The following is a 24186-nucleotide window of genomic DNA, read 5'->3' as shown; positions in this document are numbered from 1 at the left end:
ATCCAGTGTACCCGGTGTGGCTTCCTCTACGTTGGGGAAACCAAACGGAGGCTTGGGGACCGCTTTGCAGAACACCTCCGCTCGGTTCGCAGTAAACAACTGCACCTCCCTGTCGCGAACCATTTTAACTCCCCCTCCCATTCCTCAGATGACATGTCCATCCTGGGCCTCCTGCAGTGCCACAATGACGCCACCGGAAGGTTGCAGGAACAGCAACTCATATTCCGCTTGGGAACCCTGCAGCCCAATGGTATCAATGTGGATTTCACAAGCTCAAAATCTCCCCTTCCACCACCGCATCCCAAAACCAGCCCAGTTCGTCCCCGCCTCCCTAACCTGTTCTTCCTCTCACCTATCCCCTCCTCCCATCTCAAGCAGCACCTCCATTCCCACCTACTAACCTCATCCTGCCCCCTTGACATGTCCGCCTGCCCCGGACTGACCTGTCCTCTCCCCACCTTCCCACCCATACTCTCCTCTCCACCTATCTTCTCCTCTACCCATCTTCGGTCCGCCTCCCCCTCGCTCCCTATTTATTTCAGAACCCTCTCCCCATCCCCCCTTTTCTGATGAAGGGTCCAGGCCCAAAACGTCCGTTTTTGTGCTCCTGAGATGCTGCTGGGCCTGCTGTCTTCATCCAGCTCCACACTTTGGTATCTTGGATTCTCCAGCATCTGCAGTTCCCATTATCTCTGTAAAAACCTATCTGGTTCACTCACGTCCTTGACGGAAGAGAACAATTGTCCTCGCCTGGTCTGGCCTACACATGACTCTAGCCACACAGAGAATGTGTCTGACTCTTAAACTGTCTCCTGGGGCAATAAATACTAGCCTGGCAAAAAATTCCTCATCTCCATTTTAAATCTGCCACCTCTTAGCTTATAGCTATGGCTTCCCATTCTAGATCATCCCACGTGAGGAAACGTTCTCTCTACATCTACTTAGCCAACTCCCTTTATCAACTTATGCAGCTCAGTCAGATCTCCTCTCACTCATCCAAACTCCAGAGAGTTTAGGCTGAAGTGGCTCCATGAAGAGAGGATTGTTCCCTAAATGAGGAACTGCGGTTTCGTGGACGGACTGGAGATTTGGGTTTGTTCTCTGAAGAGAAGACAATGTTCAGAGGAGATTTGATTGAGGAGTTCAAGGTTACAAGGGGTCAGGAGGGAGAAAATGAGAAAGGAAGACTGTACTCATTGCAGAAAGGGTGAAGAGCCAAAAGGATGGATTTAATGTAATTGGAAAATGAAAACATTTTAACATGAGGAAGAATCCATGTTACAGAGTGACTGGTTGGCGTTTGGAAGTGTGGTAGGTGCAGGGTTGATTCAGGCTTTAGGAACGGCATTGGACAAAACTTTGCAGCACCACAATGAAGGTTGGTTGGACCAGCTAAATTCCTATTGCAGAGAGCTAGCACAGCCTCAGTGGGCCAAATGGCTTCAATCTGCTGTGCAACCACTCTGTAGCCTTACAATAGGGAAGGACTGAGGATCAGATGGATCTTGGTGTACATGTCCTGCAGTCACTTTATCTGGCAGGTCACGTAGGTATCGTGGGAGATGTGCCGTTATTACACGAGGCATAGAGCAGGGGGGATGTGCATGAACTTTAGGAAATGTTGGACAGGTCACATCTAGAGTACTAAGTGCAGACCTGGAATCCACATTGCAGGAAGGGTGTGATAACACAGGAGAGGGTACAGAGGAGATTTACCAAGACATTACTTGAGCTGCAGAGTTGCAGTTTTATGTCAAATCCCTACAGTGTGGAAACAGGCTCTTCAGCCCAACAAGTCCACACTGACCCTCAGAGCTTCCCACTGAGATCCATCGCCCTATAACCCACCTAATCTGCGCATCCCTAAACACCATGGGCAGTTTAGGATGGCCAGTCTTTGGAAATCTGGGAGGAAACCCACACAGACAGAGGGAGAATGTGCTGACCCCACACAGACAGCCCCCTGAGGGTGGAATTGAAGCCAGGTCACTGGCGCTGTGAGACTGCAGTGCTGCATTATGAAGCTATGAAGAGAGATTGGGCTGACTGGGGTCGCTTTCCTAAGAGCGGAGGAGATTGAGAGGGAACAGGATTGAGATGTCCAAAACTATGAGGGGCATAGATAAGGTAGAGTGGAAGGAAAGCATCCCCCTGATGGAGGGACCAATGAACAGGGATTAGGATAAGTGGACAGAGGCTTGGAAGGGATGTGAGGAAGGAAATTTTCATCCAGAGGCTGGTGAGAATCTGGAATTCACTGCTGGTGAGAGTGGGAGAGGCAGAAACTGGGGGGAGTGATGAACCAGTGGGATTATTGCTGGGCTGTTAATCCTGAGACCCAGGCAATGTTCTTAGGACCTGGGTTAGAATCCTGCCATGGCAAATGGTGGGATGTGAATTCAACGGAAAATCTGGAATTCAGAGTCTACAAGGTCCCCAAATTCATTGCCAATTGTCGAAAAAAACCCATATGGTTCACTAATGCCCTTTCGGGAAGGAAACTGCCATCCTTACGTGGTCTGGCCTACATGTGACTCCAGACCCACAGCAATGCGGTTGACTGTTAACTACCCTCTGGGCAATTAGGGATGGGGCAATAAATGCCACCTGGCCAGCGATGCCCTCATCCTGTTAATGAATAAAAACATTCCTCATAACATTTAACTGCGCTCAATGATTAGCACTGCTGCCAGGGACCTAGCTTCGATTTCACGTTTGGGCTGTCTGTGTGCAGTTTGCACATTCTCCCTGCGTCTGCGTGGGTTTCCTCCGGGTGCTCCGGTTTCCTCCTGCAGTCCAAAGATGTGCAGGCTAGGTGGGTTGGTCATGGGAAATGCAGGGATAGGGTAGGGGGTTGGGTCTGGGTGGGATGCTGTTTTGAGGGTCAGTGTGGACTCGATGGGCTGAACAGCCTGCTTCCACACTGTAGGGGTTCTATGAATAATGTGCTCTTGTGATGTCAAAGTATCCAAGGCTCCGGGCCAATCACTGGAAAGTGGGATTACAATAGTTAGGGATAATGGGAACTGCAGATGCTGGAGAATCCAAGACAACTAAGTGTGACGCTGGATGAACCTAGATCCTCCCGAAACGTCAGCTTTTGTGCTCCTGAGACGCTGCTTGGTCTGCTGTGTTCATCCAGCCTCACACTTTGTTATCTTACAATAGTTAGGGAGTTGTTTTTGACTAACACAGGCCTTGTTGGCTGTAAACAAGAAATGTTGGCGATCATAGTGGGTGAGACAGTATCCTGGGAGAGAGACCCAGAGCATCGGATCTAGATGACTGTTCATCAAAGCTGATGGGCTGAAGGGCCTTTCCCCGTGCTGTAGCCCTCTCTGACTGGACTGAAGACAGTAGAGGAGCATGCTCCAGCTCGGTTCCTGTGGGTGATCCGTGGCACCTTTTGCATCTCTCCCTGCAGGAATGCGGTGAGGTCTTCAGGAGTTGGGATTGCTCCTCCCCTAAGTGAGAGCCAGCCCTGTTCTCTATTCCCCCCCTTTATAAACACAGAGGCTCATTCAGCAGGCAGGGCTGAGAGCCGGGGACCGAGGCAGTGCACACAGCTGCTGGGAGACAGCGACAGCGACAGCGACACAGACACAGACAGAGATACAGACAGAGACAGGAGCACCGCACAAAGACATTCCCCAATCTCCTGCCTATGAACTGAGAAGAGGGCGGCTGGAACATTGAAAAGGACCAGCATGGATTTGTTGAACTCCAACTACCTGAATACTGGGGGCAATTATGATTACACCTTTAACTTCTGGACAGACTACCTGGGCTTGTCCACGCTGGTGATGAAGAACCGCAGGAACGCACCCCGGCCCTCCAACTCCATCACGGAATCTCTGAAGGCTACTCTGGGACTGAGCGACACCAGCTGCCCTTGCCTTGGCCATGGGGATGGACCTCTGGACTGTTGTTTCTGCTGCTCCCCCAACGCCTCCAGGAGCTTCGTGGACCTGGAGGAGAGCTTCTCCTTGTTTGACCCCTTTCGGGCCCTTCCACCCAGTGGCCTTCACCAGGAGCCTGAAATGGTCCTTGATCCCCTTGGCCCCCTGGACCTCCTGGGGCTGGAGAGGAGGGCGTTCAGGAGAAGCAGTGGCCGGGCGAAGCAAGAGCCCAAGATCTGTGTCTTCTGCCGTAACAACGGAGCCCCCGATGATGTTTATTCCTCTCATGTCTTAAAGACCCTGGACGGGAGGGTCACGTGCCCCATCTTGAGAGCCTACACTTGCCCGCTTTGCAACGCCAATGGGGACAACGCTCACACCATCAAATACTGCCCACTCTCCAAAGACCAGCCGCCCCAGAGGATCCTGAAGGGGGGCAGAGCAGTGGGTGGGGGCAAGAGGCTCAAGATCTTCTAGACTCGAAATCTTCGGAGAAAGAGAGAGAGAGAAACGGAGAGTGAGAAACAAATCCTTTTGGGACCTAATACTTCCGACCTACCTCCCCCCCCCACCACTTCTCTCCCTTTGTCCCCGAAACCCAACCTGTTTCAGGAGAAGAAAAATCTGGTCTCGAAAAACAGTTTTTTAGGATCCCGTCATTTTATGGATCAAGAATCTAATTTTGGGGAAAACCGTGATATCTTCGCCCCTCAGAATGTGGTATGTTTTGGCAAAGGCAGAATGAGAGAAGAAACTAATTTCTCCCTGGTAACTGTTTATTTGTCGATTTAAGGCGGTGCGGCGTCTCTTGTGACGAAAAAATTGAGAATTATATTAATGGCCAGAAACATTTTGGTGTTCCGTTGACCTCCATCATTTTATTTAACCCTTTTCCCCTGCATCCTGTCCCATTTAAAATGTGACTGATGAATTTGCAAACAAATTCCTCCTACCTGCACCCCCCCCAACCGAAGCCAACCCACCCCACTGTGAGAAGCAATTGGTATTTTCTGCAGAGAGTCAGTGTTGCTAGGTTGGTGAAGAGCATTTTTTTTCCGGTATGTAATTTTGGGCACAAGCCAAAATTATTAAAAAAAAGACCAACAAAAATACCATTTCTAGTCTTGGGCTGAAGTGAAAGGTTGGAGCATTTTTGAAAAATCTAAATGCATTTCTTTTTTAGGCATTCTTTCTGGATTTAACACCAGTTGTGTTTTAACATAGGATTCAATTTCTAGCTTTCTGCCAGCAGTGGAAAGCTCTAACATGTAACTAACTTTCACTTAAAGTCACACCCCGATAATATAATCTTGGAAGTCAACGATGGCTTAGAATTAGAGTCGATTTTGTTGTAGCACCAATCGATATCCTTGTTCCTGAACACACAGTTAGAGTGCTACACAGAAACAGATTTAATTTGATCGAGCGAGAGATAGGGCTTGGGTTGAGGTCTGCTCGGGAGTACGTGGTGGGGATTGGAGAAAGAACCTTTAGTGAACCTTGAGACCTGAATTTGTCTTAAAGCAAGAATGCTGATTTACCTTCGTTTCTTCTTTCTCAGAAGAAAAGAAAAAGAAAAAGTTGGATAAATAGTCAAATTTCTCTTTGTCGTGTACTGTCTGAACTCTTAATCCGAATATATTAAAAAGAATTGCAGTTTCTTTCTTATAGTGAATGTAACATTTTAACAGTTGGAAATTGTTCTGAAGAGATGATTCTCGCAGGACTGCACAATGAAATTGAGTCTTTCCTTTTATTTACCAAAGCAGTTTTACAAGTTGTAAGAGAATTATATGTAAATAGGAACTTTAATGTAATGTATATTCAGTATTTTGATCATATACTGATTTGAAGAGGGCTCTACCTCAAAAGATTAATGCTTGTGAATGCTTTAAATTTCTATCAAAAAAGTAATTAATTATCAGATTCAATAAGTAACCAGTTTATAAATGACACACTGCCATTTCTAAAAGGTTTTGTAATAATATTTTTTTTGAATTTTATATGAGAAATCTGTATTTTTCGCAGTAAGGTTGCAGTAGAAATTAAAAATGAATGCTGGCTTTTAAGCAATTCATTCGTACATAAAGAAGTTTCTGTAAATATGATTCACAATTCTTCCCCTTGTTTTGCGAATTTGTGTTGTAAATTGTTCAGAGATTGGCCTTTCTTTGCGTAGAAGTTTTTAAGAAAAATTTTAATTGAGGTACTGGTTTAATTCTTATTTATACAATGGTGTTACTGTTTCTGTATGCTGCAGCACAGAAAAAATGATATTGTTTACTGAAGGTAATAAAATGGCATATTGAAGAATCACTGGGGCCGCTCTTTTAAATCTTTTGGCACTCGATGCTTGGGAATGTGAGTGTGTGGCTCCCCCTGGGGTCTGAATTCTGATGTGCACCCTGCACAACCGAGGTCAGACCCGAAGACCTGATGGATGGTAAGGAGGAAAGAGTTACATTTATGTAGCACCCTTTCGCAGCCGCAAGACCACCCAACTAAGTGCTTTTACAGCCAGTGACATCCTTCGGAAGGCAAGCGCGAGTTGATGGGATGGGGAGGAATGTGTAAATCCTGGGGCTGGGAGAGGTCAAGCAGACCCATAACGGGATGGGATGAGTGTGTTCTGGGATGGAATTTGCACAACAAGGATGCGAATTTTAAACAAAATGGAGAACTGCGGAGCTCTGAAAGTGGAACAGAAATTTCTGGAGGAACTCACTGGTCTGGCTGCATCCGTCCAGAGGAACATTAGAGTTAATGTTTCGTCGGATTTTAACATTAAGTCATTGCTGAACAGCTTTGAAGTAGAGAGGGGAAAGGGGTGCAGATATATTTGCAGGTTCAGGGAATGAATTTTAGATTATTCACACAGCTACCAACTTCTCAGCTGGGGATCAGTGTATCCACTGTACACATTGTGGCCTCCTCTACATCGGGGAAACCAAGCGGAGGCTTGGGGACCACTGTGCAGAACATCTACGCTCAGTTCGCAATAAACAACGCACCTCCCAGTTGTGAACCATTTCAACTCCCCCTCCCATTCCTCAGACGACATGTCCGTCCTGGGCCTCCTGCAGTGCCACAATGATGCCACCCGAAGGTTGCTGGAACAGCAACTCATATTCCGCATGGGAACCCTGCAGCCCAATAGTATCAATGTGGATTTCACAAGCTTCAATATCTCCCCTCCCACTACTGCAGCCCAAAACCAGCCCAGCTCATCCCCGCCTCCCTCACCTGTCCTTCCTCCCACCTGTCCCCTCCTCCACCTCAAGCCGCACCCCTATTTCCCACCTACTAACCTCATCCCACCTCCTTTACCTGTCTGTCCTCCCCGGACTGACCTATCCCCTCCCTACCTCCCCACCTACACTCACCTCTACAGGCTCCATCCCCGCCCCTTTAAGTTGTCTGCCTCCTCTCCACCTATCTTCTCCTCTATTCATCTTCGATCCACTTTCCCCCCCCTTCCCTATTTATTTGAGAACCGTCTCCCCATCCCCCTTTTCTGATGAAGGGTCTAGGCCCGAAACGTCAGCTTTTGTGCTCCTGAGATGCTGCTCGGCCTACTGTGTCCATCCAGCTCCACACCTTGTTATCTCAGTGTGGAGCTGACCACTTTTGGGATCAGAGATTGAACAGTTTGGGTCCCATCTAACGATGTGAGCCTTTCGTCAATTGTAAGTAAGAGCAGTATTGAGGGAGTGTTATTCCGCAGAGATGCCATTTTTTAGTTGACTATGTTAGGGTGAAACAGAAGTAAGGTCTAGGATATGAAGGATTTAGGGGACCATGAAGGGGAGAGAGCGGTGTTGCTGAATCTCATGCAATGGCAACTGCAGGTTTGTAAACTGACAATTCAGCATGGCCATTCCACCTAGCCTGCACATCTTTGGATTGTGGGAGGAAACCCACGCAGATTATAACTGTTGGGGTTGGGGCTGTGTATTTGAACTCTCACTGTATTAGTAGTGGAAGTAAAAAAAACCAATGAACTATATAGCTTAAGCTGCATCAATCTGAGAAACAGTAGTAGGAAAGATGTGTGAGCGTAAATCAAGGGAAACAATATTTCTAAAAGACTAGAGTAGATTCCCTACAGTGTGGAAACAGGCCCTTCAGCCCAACAAGTCCACACCGCCCCTTGGAGCATCCCACCCAGACCCATCCCCCTAAGATAGACTGAGTGGAAAAGAGGTTATGACAGCCCCAATAATACAGGGTAAGGATGTAGAATCCCGACGGCTGTTTGGCCCATCAAGCCCATGCCAAGCCTCTGAAGAGCATCTCACCCAAACCTTGTAATTCAGCATTTCCCAGGCCCACCCAACCACCCTGCACAATGTGGGACAATTCAGCATGGCCATTCCACCTAGCCTGCACATCTTTGGATTGTGGGAGGAAACCCACGCAGACACAGGGAGAATGTGTAAACTCCACACAGACAGTCGCCCGAGGCTGGAATCGAACCCAGGTCCCTGGCGCTGTACAGTGCGAACCACTGTACAACTGATCCACCCTGAAGGCATGAGGACATTTGTGAGAAAGGGAATGGCCTTAGAAGACCATGATGTAGAGCCATGGAGACATACAGCACGGAAACAGACCCTTCAGTCCAACTTGTCCATGCTGACCCGATATCCTTAATTAATCCAGTCCCATTTGCCAGCATTTGGCCCAAATCCCTTTAAACGCTTCCCATTCATGTACCCATCCAGATGCCTTTTAAATGTTGTAATTGTACCAGCCTCCACCACTTCCTCCAGCAGCTCATTCCATACTTGCATCATGCTCTGTGTGAAAAAATTGCCCCTTAGGTCCGTTTCAAATCTTCCTCGTCCCACCTTAAACCTGTAGCTTTGGACTCCCTCACCCTGGGGAAAAGAGTTTGTCTGTTTACCCTACCACCAAGAGGGGGGGCAAACCTGGAATAATGGGAGTCAGAAAACATTAGTGGGAGTTGATTACAGGTTCCCTAAAAATAGTTGTTTATACTAGCGCCTCCCAGTTGCAAACCATTTCCACTCCCCCTCCCATTCCTTAGACGACATGTCCATCATGGGCCTCCTGCAGTGCCACAATGATGCCACCCGAAGGTTGCAGGAACAGCAACTCATATTCCGCTTGGGAACCCTGCAGCCCAATGGTATCAATGTGGACTTCACAAGCTTCAAAATCTCCCCTTCCCCCACCGCATCACAAAACCAGCCCAGCTCATCCCCACCTCCCTAACCTGCTCTTCCTCTCACCTATCCCCCCCTCCCACCTCAAGCCCCACCCCCATTTCCTACCTACCAACCTCACCCGACCCCCTTGACCTGTCCGTCCTCCCTGGACTGACCTAGCCCCATCCTAACTCCCCACCTACACTCACCTTTACTCGCTCCATCCCCATCTCTTTGATCTGCCTGTCTCCTCTCCACGTATCTTCTCATTTATCCATCTTCAATCTGCCTCCCCCTCTCTCTTCCTATTTATTTCAGAACCCCCTTCCCGTCCTTCATTTCTGAAGAAGGCCCAGACCCGAAACATCAGCCTTCCTGGTCCAGAGGTGCTGCTTGGCCTGCTGTGTTCATCCAGCTCCACACCTTGTTATATCTAGTTATATAAGTGGCAAGATATTAACTAAGAAATAATTGGACTGTGGTAACAGAGACCACGAATAATGATGAAGAACTTCAAACTTCAATTCTAGGGCGTGAACAATCAATTTGGTGGAGATGGACCAGAAGCACCCTTGTTTATTAGTTTCATAGCAGTTTCCTGAGTCAATATTTTGTGGAATGTACTAGAGGAAAAACTATTTTAGATTCTGTTCTTTGCAATGTGGCAGCATTAATTAGTAAACTCACAGCTATACAAAACTCTCGCCAGATCCCAGTTGGAGTGGAGTGAGCAGACCTTGGTACTGCTCTCTGGGAAGGATATATTGGCTTTGGAGGGAGCACAACACAGGTTTGCATGAATAATATTTGGACCCTGGGCGTTACGTTATGAGGAGAGAATATAAAAGTTATATTTTGTCTGTGATCGAAGTCTTAAAGATATTAACAGGAAAAGATAGAGTAGATAATATTTCCACTGCTTAGGGATTCTAGAACTATGGGCATCGGCTGAGAATCAGGGCCAGACAGTTCAGGAGAGATGTTAGGAAGCTCTCCTACACACAAAGTATGGCAGGTGTTTGAAATTTTCTTCCACATAGGGGCAGTGGACGCTGGATCAGTTGTTTATTTTAAATCTGAAATAGAGACGTTTTTGTTAAGCGAAGGTATTGAGGAATATGGGCCAAAGGCAGATTTCTGGGTTTAAGCTACAGATCAGCCATTGAATGGGCATGAGGGGCTGAATGGCCATCTCCTGTTGTGAACAAGGTATTCATTGGGAACTAGTGATCATAACGTAATGAATCCCATGTCAACCTGAAAGTGAGATATCCCAATCACAAGCACAGATAGGAATCTTAAGCAAAGCCAATGACTCATAGAACATAGAACATTACAGCGCAGTACAGGCCCTTCGGCCCTCGATGTTGCGCCGACCTGTGAAACCAATCTGAAGGCCATCCTCCTACACTATCCCATTATCATCCATATGTTTATCCGATGACCATTTAAATGCCCTTAAAGTTGGCGAGTCTGCTACTGTTGCAGGCAGGGCATTCCATGCCCTTACTACTCCCTGAATAAAGAGAGTAGTAAGTCCTAGGGGGAGAGGTGCCTGAAGTTGATAAGGCGGATAGATTAAATTCGATGGTCATTTCCAAACAGTGGGAAATCTCCAAAAGAATCAATTCTAAGGTGCAAGAAGAGTACATCCCATTGAAAAAGAAAAACTCAGTGAGAAAGAGCGAACCATGTCTTACTCAGGAAGTGAAGAACGGTACGGGAATGAAAGAAGAAAAGTGATCGGGTGTTTGGGAATCTAGCAAAGATTCAGCAAAAAGTTGATCAAAGGGGAAAGAAAGTACAATCAGAGCAAAATGATCTGAAAGGTAAAGTCAGCTTTATTAGTTATATGTAAAGGAAGATAACATAATAGACTGAACTTTTAAACCCTAGAAAACAGAGCCGAGAGAAATAGTCATCGAGTCATACAGCATGGAAACAGACCCTTCGGTCCAACCTGTCCATGCTAACCATAATCCCAAACTAAGCTAGTCCCATCTGCCCGTGCTTGTCCCATATCCCTCCAAACATTTCTTATTCATGTACCTATCCAAATGTCTTTTAAATGTTGTAACTGCACCAGCACCTGCCACTTTCTTTGGAAGTACATTCCACACACGACCCACTATCTGTGCAAAAAAAGTTCCCCCCCCACCATGTCCATTTTAAATCTATCTCCTCGCACCTTAAAAATATGCCCCTGAGTCTTGACATCCCCCACTCTATTGAAAAGCCCCTTGTCATTCACCTTATCTATATCGCTCATGGGTTTTATAAACCCCTATCAGGTCACCCCTCAACCTTCTATGCTCCAGTGAGAAAAATCCCAACCTACCCAGCTCTCCTTATAACTCAAACCCTCCAATCTTGGCAACATGTTGGTAAATCTCCTCTGAACCCCCTCCAGCTCCATCATATCCTTTCCATAACAGGGCAACAAGAACTGGACACTGTACTCCAGAAAGGGCCTCACTAACATCCTGTACAACCCAACGTGATGCCCTGACTTCTATGCTCAATGACACTGTGCACATAGGGACAGCACTTGCCCTCAGTCTATGCACCTTGACTCCAGACTGAGCTGGGTTCACCTCGAGGCTGGGGGATCGCTCTGAAATCACCACAAGGCTGGAGGTCTACACTGAGGCCACACTGGGCCTGGAGACCACTGTGATGGGCCAAAGTCATGATGGGCCGAAAGGACACCTTGCTGGGTCCGCACTGAAGCTGTCTGTTCAGGATGAGAAGGAAGAAGTTGGTGGGGGGGGGGGGGGGGGGGGGGGGGGCGGTGCGCGAAATAAAGACAAAATATGAGAAGAAATGACCAGAGCACCAAAACTCTGACTGAAGCATTTGTTGGTGAGGTTATGGGTCTGGCAGGGAGAACAGGGAGGACCACTGCTGACCTGGAAAGTGTGAGGCTAATTTTTTTTATCTTTATTCATTCACAGGATGAGGTCGTCACTGACCAGGCAGCCCATCCCTAATTGCCCAGAGGGCTGTTCAGAGTCAACCACATTGCTGTGGGCCTGGAGTCACATGTAGGCCAGACCAGGTAAGGATGGCAGTTTCCTTCCCTAAAGGACGTCAGTGAACTGGATGGGTTTTTCCTGACAAACATGAATGATTTCAAGGTCATCATTAGGACAGATTTTATTTTCGATTGAAGTTAAATTTTCCATCCCACCAGCATGGGCTTTGAACCTAAGTTATCAGAACATTGGCTTGGGATCTCTGGATTTGGACATTTTGGAGTATTGCCTACAATTTTGGTCACGCTGCTCGAGGAAGGATGTTATTAAACTACAAAGGTGCAAAAAACAATTTACCAGAATCTTACTGAGATTGGAGGGTTTGATTTACAAAGGCAGGCTGAATAGGCTGGGACATTTTCCCCGGGGGAAACGTTTAAGGGAGATATGCATGGAAAGTTCTTTATGCGGGGGGTGGTGGGTGGCTGGAACGCGTTGCCAGTGGAGGTGGTAGAGGCGGGCACGATAGCATCATTTAAGATGTATCTAGACAGATGCATGAACAGGCAGGGCGCAGAGGGATACAGATGGTTGGAAACTAAGTGACAGGGTTAGATAGAGGATCTGGATTGGCGCAGGCTTGGAGGGCCGAAGGGCCTGTTACTGTGCTGTAATTTTCTGTGTTCTTTTTCTTGAATGCATGACGGTGAGGGTGACCCTATTGAGGTTTATATAATCATGGGGGGCATGGATGGGGTGAATAGCCAAGGCCTTTCTCCCAGGGCAGGGGAGACCAAAACTAGAGGGGCATGGGTTTAAGGTGAGAGGGTAAAGATTTAAAAGGGACCTAAGGTTCAACTTTGTCACGCAGAGGGTGGTTTGTGTGTGCACCGAGCTGTCGGAGGAAGTGGTAGATACAGGCACAGTTACTAGGTTTAACATTTGGACAGGCGTGGGAAGGGGAAATGTTTAGAGTGATATGGGCCAAACGCAGTCAATGGAACCAGTTCAGTTAGGGAAATCTGACTGGCATGAACGGGATGGGCTGAAGGGTCTGTTTCTGTGCTGTGTGGCTCAACGATTACTAATCTTAGTGATATTACTATCAGGCCAACATGTGCCAGTTTTGTTTAATGAAATTCCTCTGACTCCAGCATTGGCAGTTCTTATTACGTCTAGGTTCAGCAAACAGAGCTGGACCTCCAGAGGATAGTAAGGACTGCAGATGCTGGAAGTCAGAGTCGATACAGTGCGGAGCTGGAGGAACACGGCAGGTCAGGCAGTATCTCGGGAACAGGAAAGTTGACATTTGGGTCTGGATCCATCTTCAGTCCTGCTGTGCACCTCCAGCTTCACATTGTGCTAGCTGGAGCTCTACCACCACCTTGTGACAATGCAATGTACTGCAATTGTACAACAGAGCACTGCGTGTGTGTCTGTGTGTGTGTGTGTGTGTGTGTGTGTTGTGTGTGTGAGTGCGTGTGTGAGAGTGACTATAAATGTTTGTGTGACTGAGAGTGCCTTTTAATGTTTGTGTGTGTGTGCGTGTGTGTGTGTATGTGTGTGTGTGTGTGTGTCTGTCTGTGTGTATATCTCTATGTGTGTGTGCGTTTGTGTGAGTGTCTGCGTGTGTGTGTGTGGGAGTGTCTGTGTGTCAGTGTGAGTGTGTGGGAGTGTGTGTGACTGAATGTGAGTGTTTGTGTGCGTGTGAGTGTGTGGTTATGTGTGTGTTTGTATGAGTGTGTGTGTGTTTATGTGTGTGCGAAGGCATGTGTGTATGTGCCCATGTGTGTATCTGTGTGTATGTGTGTGTGTGTACATGTATTTGTATGTGAGTGTATTTCTGTATGTGTGTGTGTGTACGTGTGTGATTGTCTGCGTGTGCATGTGTGTGTGTGAGTGAGTGTGTGTGTGAAAGAGAGTGAGTATGTGTCTCTGTGTGTGAGAGTGTCTGAGTGTGTGCGCGTGTGTGTGTGTGTGTGTGAGAGTGAGTGTCTGTGTATGTCTGCGTATGAGTGTGTGTGTGAGTGTCTGTGTGTGTATGGCTGTATGAGTGTGTGTGTGAGTGTCCGTGTGTGTGTGTGAGAGTGAGTGTCTGTGTATGTCTGCGTATGAATGTGTGTGTGTGTGTATGAGTGTGTGCATGCATGTGTGTGTGTTTGTGTGTGTTTGTATAAGTGTGTGTTTATGTGTATGAGTGTGTGTGCGTGTTGATGTGTGTGAATGTGTATGGCTGTGTGAGTATGTGTGCACGTGTGAGAGAGTCTGTGTGTGTGTGTGTGTGTGTGCGTGTGTGTGTGTGTGTGAGAATGGGTGTGTGTGTGTTTATGTTTATGTGTGTGATTGTGTGTGTGTGTTGATGTGTGTGAATGTGTCTGTCTGTGTGAGTTTGTGTGTGTCTGCGTGAGCGTGTGTATGTGTGCGTGTATGTGAGAATGTGTGTATGAGTGTGTGTGTTTATATGTGTGTGAGAGTGTGCACGTGTGTGTGTGTGTGAGTGTCTGTGTGTTTGTGTGTGTGTGTGTCTGTGCGCATGAGTGTGTGTGTGTGTTTGTGTGTGTGCGTGTTGATGTGTGTGAATGTGTATGTCTGTGTGTGCATGTGTGAGTGTGTATGAGTGTGTGTAAGAGAGTGAGTGTGTGTGTGTATGTGTGTGTGTGGGAGTGTCTGTCTGTGTATGAATGTATGTGTGTGAGTGAGTGTGTGTGTCTGTGTGAAAGAGAGTGAATGCATGTGTGTCTGTGTGTGTGTGTGTGTGTGTGTGTGTGTGTGAGTGTGTGTATCTGTGTGTCTGCGTGCGTGCGTGTGTGTGTGTCTGTGTGTGTGTGTATGTGTGTGTATGAGTGTGTGCATGAATGTGTGAGTGTGTGTGCTTATGTGTGTGTGAATGAGTGTGTGTGTGAGTCTCTGCATGTGCACGTGTGTGAGACAGAGTGTCTGCGTGTGTGTGTGTGTGCAAATGTGTGTGTGTATGTGTGTGTATGTATGTGTGTGTGTGAGTGTGTGTGTGTATGAGTGTACGTGTGTGTTTATATGTGTGTGAGAGTGTGCACATGTGTGTGTGTCTGTGTGTGTGCGTGCGTGCATGTGTGAATGAGTGTGAATGCATGTGAGCCTGTGTGTGTGTGTCTGTGTGTGTGTGTGAATGAGTGTATGTTTGTGTGTGCGTGTGTGAATATGTTAGAGTACCTATAAATGTTTGTGTGTGTGTGTGTGTGTGTGTGTGTGTGTGTGTGTGTGTGTGCGCGCGCGTGTGTGTGAATGGGTGTGAGTGTTTGTATGGGTGTGTGTGTGTTTATGTGTGCGAGTGTGTATGTCTGTGTGAGTGTGTGTGTATGAGTGTGTGTGTCTATGTGTGTGTGAAAGAGAGTGAGTATGTGTGTGTATGTGTGTGTGAGAGTGTCTGTGTGTGTATGAGCGTATGTGTGTGAGTGAGTGTGTGTGTCTGTGTGAAAGAGAGTGAATGCATGTGAGTCTGTGTGTAAGTGTGTGTATGAGTATACATGTGTGTGAGTGTGTGTTTATATGTGTGTGAGAGCGTGCACATGTGCATGTCTGTGTGTGCGTGCATGTGTGTGTGAATGAGTGTGAATGCATGTGAGATGTGTGTGTGTGACTGTGTGTGTGTGAATGAGTGTATGTTTGTGTGTGCGTGTGTGAGTATGTTAGAGCACCTATAAATGTTTGTGTGTGTGTGTGTGCGCGTGTGTGTATAAATGGGTGTGAGTGTTTGTATGTGTGTGTGAGTGAGATGACTTTAAATGTTTGTGTCTGCGCGTGTCTGTCTGCACGTTATGTGTGTGTGTGTGTCTCTGTGTGTGTGTGAATGAGTGTGTGTGTATGTGAGTGTGTTGTATGTGTGTGTTTATATGTGTGTGTGTGTGTGCGAGTGTGTGAATTTGTGTTTGTGTTCTGTGTGTGTGTGTGAGAGTGACTATAAATGTTTGTGTGAGAGTGTGAGTGAGATGACTTAAAGTGTTTGTGTGTGTGTGTGTGTGTGTGTGTGTATATCTGAGTGCATGTGTGTGTGTGTGAATGCGTGTATTTGTCTGTGTGTGTATTTCTGTCTGTGTGTGTGTGAGTGTCTGTGTGAGTGTGTGTGTATGTGTGTGTGTGCGGGAGTGTGTGTGTCACACACACTCTCTTTCACACACACATACACACACACTCATTCACACATGCACACACACACACTCACACAAACATTAAAAGGCACTCTCACATACTCTCACACAAACATTTATAGTCACACACACTGACAACACAAACACATTCACACACTTGCACACACTCACACACAAACACACACTCTCACACCCTCCCCTCCAACCCCACCACATCCGGCACCTTCCCCTGCAACCACACAATGTGCTACACTTGCCCCCACACCTCCTCCCTCACCCCTATCCCAGGCCCCAAGATGACTTTCCACATTAAGCAGAGGTTCACCTGCACATCTACCAATGTGGTATACTGTATCCATTGTACCGGGTGTGGCTTCCTCTACATTGGGGAAACCAAGCGGAGGCTTGGGGACCGCTTTGCAGAACACCTCCGCTCAGTTCGCAACAAACAACTGCACCTCCCAGTCGCAAACCATTTCCACTCCCCCTCCCATTCATTAGATGACATGTCCATCATAGGCCTCCTGCAGTGCCACAATGATGCCACCCGAAGGTTGCAGGAACAGCAACTCATATTCCGCTTGGGAACCCTGCAGCCCAATGGTATCAATGTGGACTTCACCAGTTTCAAGGTCTCCCCTTCCTCTACTGCATCCCTAAACCAGCCCAGTTCATCCCCTCCCCCCACTGCACCACACAACCAGCCCAGCTCTTCCCCCCCACCCACTGCATCCCTAAACCAGCCCAGCCTGTCTCTGCCTCCCTAACCGGTTCTTCCTCTCACCCATCCCTTCCTCCCACCCCAATCCGCACTTCCATCTCCTACCTACTAACCTCATCCCACCTCCTTGACCTGTCCGTCTTCCCTGGACTGACCTATCCCCTCCCTACCTCCCCACCTATACTCTCTCCACCTATCTTCTTTACTCTCCATCTTCGGTCCGCCTCCCCCTCTCTCCCTATTTATTCCAGTTCCCTCTCCCCATCCCCCTCTCTGATGAAGGGTCCAGGCCTGAAACATCAGCTTTTGTGCTCCTGAGATGCTGCTTGGCCTGCTGTGTTCATCCAGCTCCACACTTTGTTATCTCAGATTCTCCAGCATCTGCAGTTCCCATTATCTCTGATTTAAAAGAAGGCAAACTTTGCAGGTAGAGTGACTGAGGAGGTCTGCATGTTCACATGTCCCTGCAACAACCATGAGTGAACACCAGAGGGCAGGATTGCTCTAGAAATAAATAGGAGGAAAAGTAAAGTCCTGCAGATGCTGGAAGTCTGCGATAAATCATGCTGGAAGTATCGAAGGGCCATTATCTGTGTTTCAGAAACCAGAATTACATTTTCAGTCAAATACAACTCTTCTTTAGATCAATAAAATTGAGTAACTGGCTGATTGTGGATTCTCCAGAACTGCTGGAGGTCGTTACGTGAGCTCTGTGAAGCTGTTTTCGGGTGTGTTCATGTGTACGTGTGTTGTCTGTGTATGTGTGTATGCGTGTGTTGTGTGCATGTACACATGTGTTGTGTATGTATGTGTGTGTTGTGTATGTATGTGTGTATACATGTGTGTTGTGTATGTATGTGTGTGTTGTGTATGTATGTGTGTGTACATGTGTGTTGTGTATGTATGTGTGTGTTGTGTGTGTATATATATGTGTGTATGCATGTGTTGTGTGTATGTGCATGTGTGGTGTGTATGTACGCATGTGTTTTGTGTGTGTATGTGTGTGTGTACATGTGTGTTGTGTATGTGTGTGTGAGAGAGAGAAAGAACATGAGTGTAATTGTAGAGTGAATGCAGATCTTTGTGCCAGTGAGTACATTAATGCGTCTTGGTGTCACTGTGGTGGGTGTGGTGGGGCATCAGTATTTAGGTTGTACAGGATATTGGTGAGGCCTCTTCTGGAGTACTGGTCACCCAGTTATAGGAAGGATGTTATTAAGCTGGAGAGGGTTCAGAAGAGATTTACCAGGATGTTGCCGGGTATGGGAGGGTTTGAGTTCTGAGGAAAAACTGGATAGGCTGAGACTTCTTTCATTACAGTGCAGGAGGTTGTGAGGTAACCTTATAGATGTGTATAAAATTGTGAGAGGTATAGATAGAGTTAATGGCAGGTGTCCTTTCCCTGGGATGAGAGATTAGTGGGGGTACTATTAATGTGGAGGAGCGAGATTTTAGAAAGGCATGGGGGGCAATTTTTTTTTACACAGGCAGTGCTAGGTGTGTGCAGTAATTTTACGTTGAATGGTATGGCTCCAATTTATTCTCCCTGCCATTACTCAAGAAGGGTCTAGGCCCAAAACGTCAGCTTCCCTGCTCCTCTGATGCTGCTCGGCCTGCTGTGTTCATCCAGCTCCGCACCTTGTCACCTCAAATTCCCGCTACCACCTAGCCAGAGACTCGTCAACCAACAGAAATGGTCTCTGTCTACTTCTTAATTACCTTATAGGCACTGACTGAATCGCCCCCCCCCCCCCCCACAACCTTCTCAAATGCAGGAATACAATGTTAGTCTATTTAATGTCTCTCTGAAGCTTTGGTGCCATTCTGTCGGATGTGTGACGCGTTCCAGTCAAGGTAGTGACCAGGACCACTGGTCGCTGCATTCCAGGTGTGTGGTCTAGGAGGGCCCTGTGCAGCTGAAGCAATGGTCAACACCCATTGGATTTTTGGATTACTGCCTGTGATGTTTACATACTGAACTTGCTGAGATTTTACTTATCGTTGTCCAGATCTTGTTGTATTTGGACACGGACTGCTTCGGTATCTGAGGGATTGTTTAACCATCAGCCCACATCTGGAAAAAATGGTGGAAAAGCATTTTTAGCTACTCTTTGTGCAGCCCTTGCATTTCTTCCTGTAATCTTCAGTGAACAGTCACTCTTCATTGATATCAGAGATAATGGGAACTGCAGATGCTGAAGAATCCAAGATAACAAAGTCATCAGATGGGTCTAGGCCCGAAACGTCAGCTTTTGTGCTCCTGAGATGCTGCTTGGCCTGCTGTGTTCATCCAGCTTCACACTTTGTTATCTTCTACTCTTCATTGATAACACAGTGTGGAGCTGGAGGAACACAGCAGGCCAGGCAGCCTCGGAGGAGCATTTTGGGTCGGGACCCTTCTTCAGAAATGGCCCGAACAGAAACATCGGCTTTCCTGCTCCACTGCTGCTGCCCGGCCTCCTGTGTTCCTCCAGCTCCGCACTGTGTTGTCTCTGACTCCAGCATCAGCAATTCTTGCTATCTCTTACTCTTCATTGAACCAGGTTTATCTCCCAGCTTGAAGGTCACGGTTAAATATGGGATATGCCGAATTGGGAGGTTACAGATTGTGACTGAATATAACGCTGCTGCTGTTGACGAGGGCTCCTAGCGCCTCATGAGCACCTAGTGTTGAATTGGACCAGGGGAGGCGATGGCCTGGTGGTGTTATCGCTGGACTGTTAATCCAGAGACCCAGATAATGTTCTGCAGATTCCAGGTTCAAATCCTGCCACAGCAGATGGTGGAATTTGAATTCAATAAAATATCTGGAATTCAGAGTCTAATGATGACCATGAATCCATTGTCGATTGTTGGAAAAACTATCCGGGTACACAAATGCTCATTAGGGAAGGAAACCGCTATCCTTACCTGGTCTGGTCTACATGTGACTCCAGGCCCACAGCAATGTGTGTGACTCTTAATTTACCTCTGGGCAATTATGGATGGGTAACAGATGCTGACTGGCTAGCGATGCCCTCATCCTGTTAATGAATAAAGGGAAAAGAAAATCTCCAAGGTGGTGGCAGAGTAGGGCTCTGAAAACAGAGCTTGTCTGCTCCCATCCTTGGGCAGCATTGGTGATGTTGGGGGTGAAAGTCAGTGTGAATTCAAACTCCCGGCCTCAGTGTGGTCTGCAACTCCCGACCGCAGTGTGGGCTTGAACACCCGGCCTCAGCACGGGCTCGAATTCCCAGCCTCACAGTTTATAATCCAACCACACTTTGTCAGCAATCCTGGAAACATTGTAATTTGATCCTTCATCCAGGTGTATACATTTTATATAATGTGAATAGCTGGGGCCCCAGCACTAATCCCGGCGGTAGAATCCATAGAATCCCCACAGTATGGAAGCAGGCCATTCAGCCCATCAAGCCCACACTGTCCCTCCAAAGTGCACTCCACCCAGACACTAACTTATCCCTGTAACCTTGCATTTTCCATGGCTGATTCACCTAGCCAGTACACCCCTGAACACTACGGGCAATTTAGCATGGCCAATCCACCCAGCCTGCACATCTTTGGACTATTGGAGGAAACCGGAGCACTCGGAGGAAATCCACGCAGACACGGGGAGATTGTGCAAACTCCGCACAGTCCGTCGCTCAAACCTGGGTCCCTAGCGCTGTGAGTACCCATAGAAAAAATACAAAGACACATTCTTTACAATATTCCTCTACTCATTATTATCGTATTTCTTTTTTTTGGATTCATTCACAGAATGAGGGCATCGCTGGCTGAGGCAGCATTTATTATCCATCCCTAATTGCCCAGAAGGCAGCTCAGAGTCAACCACATTGCTGTGGGTCTGGAGTCACATGTAGGCCAGACCAGGGAAGGATGGCAGTTTCCTTCCCTGAAGGACATTAGTGAACCAGGTGGATTTTTCCGACAATCGACAATTAAATCATGGTCATCATTAGATTCTTAATTCCATATTGTTTTAAAAATTGAATTCAAATGCTACCATTGGCTGTGGTGAGATTTGAACCCTGATCCCCAGAATGTTATCTGGGTCTCTGGATTAGCAGCCCATAGATAATATCTCTTGGCCATTGCCTCCCTCATCTTAGAACATAGATAGAACATAGAACAGTACAGCACAGAACAGGCCCTTCAGCCCACAATGTTGTGCTGACCATTGATCCTCATGTATGCACCCTCAAATTTCTGTGACCATATGCATGTCCAACAGTCTCTTAAATGACCCCAATGACCTTGCTTCCACAACTGCTCCTGGCAACGCATTCCATGCTCTCACAACTCTCTGTGTAAAGAACCCGCCTCTGACATCCCCTCTATACTTTCGTCCAACCAGCTTAAAACTATGACCCCTCGAGTTAGCCATTTCTGCCCTGGGAAATAGCCTCTGGCTATCAACTCTATCTATGCCTCTCATTATCTTGTATACCTCAATTAGGTCCCCTCTCCTCCTCCTTTTCTCCAATGAAAAAAGTCCGAGCTCAGTCAACCTCTCTTCATAAGATAAGCCCTCCAGTCCAGGCAGCATCCTGGTAAACCTCCTCTGAACCCTCTCTAAAGCATCCGCATCTTTCCTATAATAGGGCGACCAGAACTGGACGCAGTATTCCAAGTGCGGTCCAACCAAAGTTTTATAGAGCTGCAACAAGATCTCACGACTCTTAAACTCAATCCCCCTGTTAATGAAAGCCAAAACACCATATGCTTTCTTAACAACCCTGTCCACTTGGGTGGCCATTTTAAGGGATCTATGTATCTGCACACCAAGATCCCTCTGTTCCTCCACACTGCCAAGAATCCTATCCTTAATCCTGTACTCAGCTTTCAAATTCGACCTTCCAAAATGCATCACCTCGCATTTATCCAGGTTGAACTCCATCTGCCACCTCTCAGCCCATCTCTGCATCCTGTCAATGTCCCGCTGCAGCCTACAACAGCCCTCTATACTGTCAATGACACCTCCAACCTTCGTGTCATCTGCAAACTTGCTGACCCATCCTTCAATTCCCTCATACAAGTCATTAATAAAAATTACAAACAGTAGAGGCCCAAGGACAGAGCCCTGTGGAACCCCACTCACCACTGACTTCCAGGCAGAATATTTTCCTTCTACTACCACTCGCTGTCTTCTGTTGGCCAGCCAATTCTGTATCCAGACAGCTAAGTTCCCCTGTATCCCATTCCTCCTGACCTTCTGAATGAGCCTACCATGGGGAACCTTATCAAATGCCTTACTTAAGTCCATATACACCATATCCACAGCTCGACCCTCATCAACTTTTCTATCACATCCTCAAAGAACTCGATAAGTTTTGTGAGGCATGACCTGCCCCTCACAAAGCCTTGTTGACTGCATTTGATCAAGCCACGCTCTTCCAGATGGTCATAAATCCTATCCCTCAGAATCCTTTCTAACACCTTGCAGACGATAGACGTGAGACTTACTGGTCTGTAATTGCCGGGGATTTCCCTATTTCCTTTCTTGAAGAGAGGAATTACATTTGCCTCTCTCCAGTCCTCAGGTATGACTCCAGTGGAGAGCGAGGATGCAAAGATCCTCGCAAGTGGCGAAGCAATTGCATTTCTCGCTTCCCAACTCAGCCGAGGACAAATCTGGTCCGGGCCTGGCGACTTGTCAATCTGAATGTTTGACAAAATTTTCAGCACATCAGCTTCCTCTATCTCTATCCATTCCAGCATGCACACCTGCTCTTCAAAGGTTTCATTCACTACAAAGTTTGTTTCTTTCATACAGACAGAAGCAAAAAACTCATTTAGGGCTTCCCCTACCTCCTCAGACTCCACACACAAGTTCCCTATTCTATCCCTGATCGGCCCTACTCTTTCTTTGACCATTCTCTTATTCCTCACATAAGTGTAAAATGCCTTTGCGTTTTCCCTAATTCGTTCTGCCAAGCCTTTCTCGTGCCCCCTCCTGGCTCTCCTCAGACCATTTTTGAGCACCTTCCTTGCCTGCGTGTAATCCTCTCTAGCTGAACTTGACCCTAGCTTCCTCCACCTTATGTAAGCTACCTTCTTCCTTTTCACAAGAAGCTCCACCGCTCTCGTCATCCAAGGTTCCTTTATCTTACCCCTTCTTGCCTGTCTCAGAGGGACATATTTATTCATCACTCGCAACAACTGTTCCTTGAACAGTCTCCACATGTCTATAGTTCCCTTACCATGGAACAATTGCTCCCAGTCCATGCTTCCTAACTCATGTCTAATCACATCATAGTTTCCTCTTCCACAATTAAATATCCTCCCATTTTGCCTAATCCTCTCCTTCTCCATCGCTATGTAGAATGTGAGGCAGTTATGGTCACTATCACCAAAATGCTCTCCCACCACAAGAGGTGATACCTGCCCCGGCTCGTTTCCGAGCACCAAGTCTAGAATGGCCTCTCCCCTCCTGAACACACCTTACAAAAACAGCTCCATTCAAATCTTCTGCTCGAAGGAGGTTCCAATCAATATTAGGAAAGTTAAAGTCACCCATTACAACAACCCTACTGCGTCCACACTTTTCCAAAATCTGTCGACCTATGCTTTCTTCAATCTCCCTGCTGCTATTGGGGGGCCTGTAGTAAACCCCTAACGAGGTGACTACTCCCTTGCTGTTCCTAATTTCCACCCATACTGACTCAGTAGGCAGATCTTCCTCGACAATGGAAGCTTCTGTAGCTGTGATACCCTCTCTGATTAGTAGTGCTACACCCCCTCCTCTTTTTCCCCCCTCCCTATTCTTTTTAAATGTTCTAAACCCTGGAACATCCAGCAACCATTCCTGCCCCTGAGAAACCCATGTCTCTGTTATGGCCACAACATCATAGCACCAGGTACTGATCCATGCTCTAAGTTCATCACTTTTATTCCTGATACTCCTTGCATTAAAGCAAACACACTTTAACCGATCCCTTGGTTCCTACCCAGGAAAATCCTTCCCACTAGCTGGTCTACCTCTTGCTACTGCCTCACCTGCATCAACTCTCACCTCCGGTGTACAGCTCAGGTTCCCACCCCCCTGCCATACTAGTTTAAACCCTCTCGAACTACTCGAGCAAACCTTCCACCCAGGACATTGGTCCCCTTCTTGTTCTGCTTTTGCTGTAACACTTAACATATTATTGTTACACCCCTTAATGCATTAATACCTTGTAATTGCATTATCCGTCTGTCAATTATCACATTATCCTAAAAAAATTATGATATCCACGGCAGGTTGAGCGAATGGGCAAATGCAACGGCATGTTAAGTATGATGTGGATAAATGTG

The 24186-nt window shown here is 47.1% G+C and overlaps 1 protein-coding gene across 1 annotated transcript; it reads left to right on the top strand.

The window, feature by feature from the left end:
* The first annotated feature begins 3500 nt into the window (after nucleotides 1-3500).
* Nucleotides 3501-6215, top strand: nanos1 (nanos homolog 1). The gene has a single exon (XM_048532187.2). It carries the CDS (start codon nucleotides 3708-3710, stop codon nucleotides 4374-4376), a length of 669 nt encoding a protein of 222 aa, XP_048388144.1. The 5' UTR covers nucleotides 3501-3707; the 3' UTR covers nucleotides 4377-6215.
* The last annotated feature ends 17971 nt before the right edge of the window (nucleotides 6216-24186 follow it).

The sequence above is a fragment of the Stegostoma tigrinum genome, chromosome 1 (genome assembly GCF_030684315.1).
Source record: "Stegostoma tigrinum isolate sSteTig4 chromosome 1, sSteTig4.hap1, whole genome shotgun sequence".
Lineage (NCBI taxonomy): Eukaryota > Metazoa > Chordata > Chondrichthyes > Orectolobiformes > Stegostomatidae > Stegostoma > Stegostoma tigrinum.
The sequence above is the reverse complement of the archived record's forward strand: the minus strand, read 5'-3'. Positions and strand labels throughout refer to the sequence as shown.

What these genes read in the sequence shown, in the direction of transcription:
- nanos1 (XM_048532187.2), top strand. Translation starts at nt 3,708, where the DNA reads ATGGATTTGTTGAACTCCAACTACCTGAATACTGGGGGCAATTATGAT.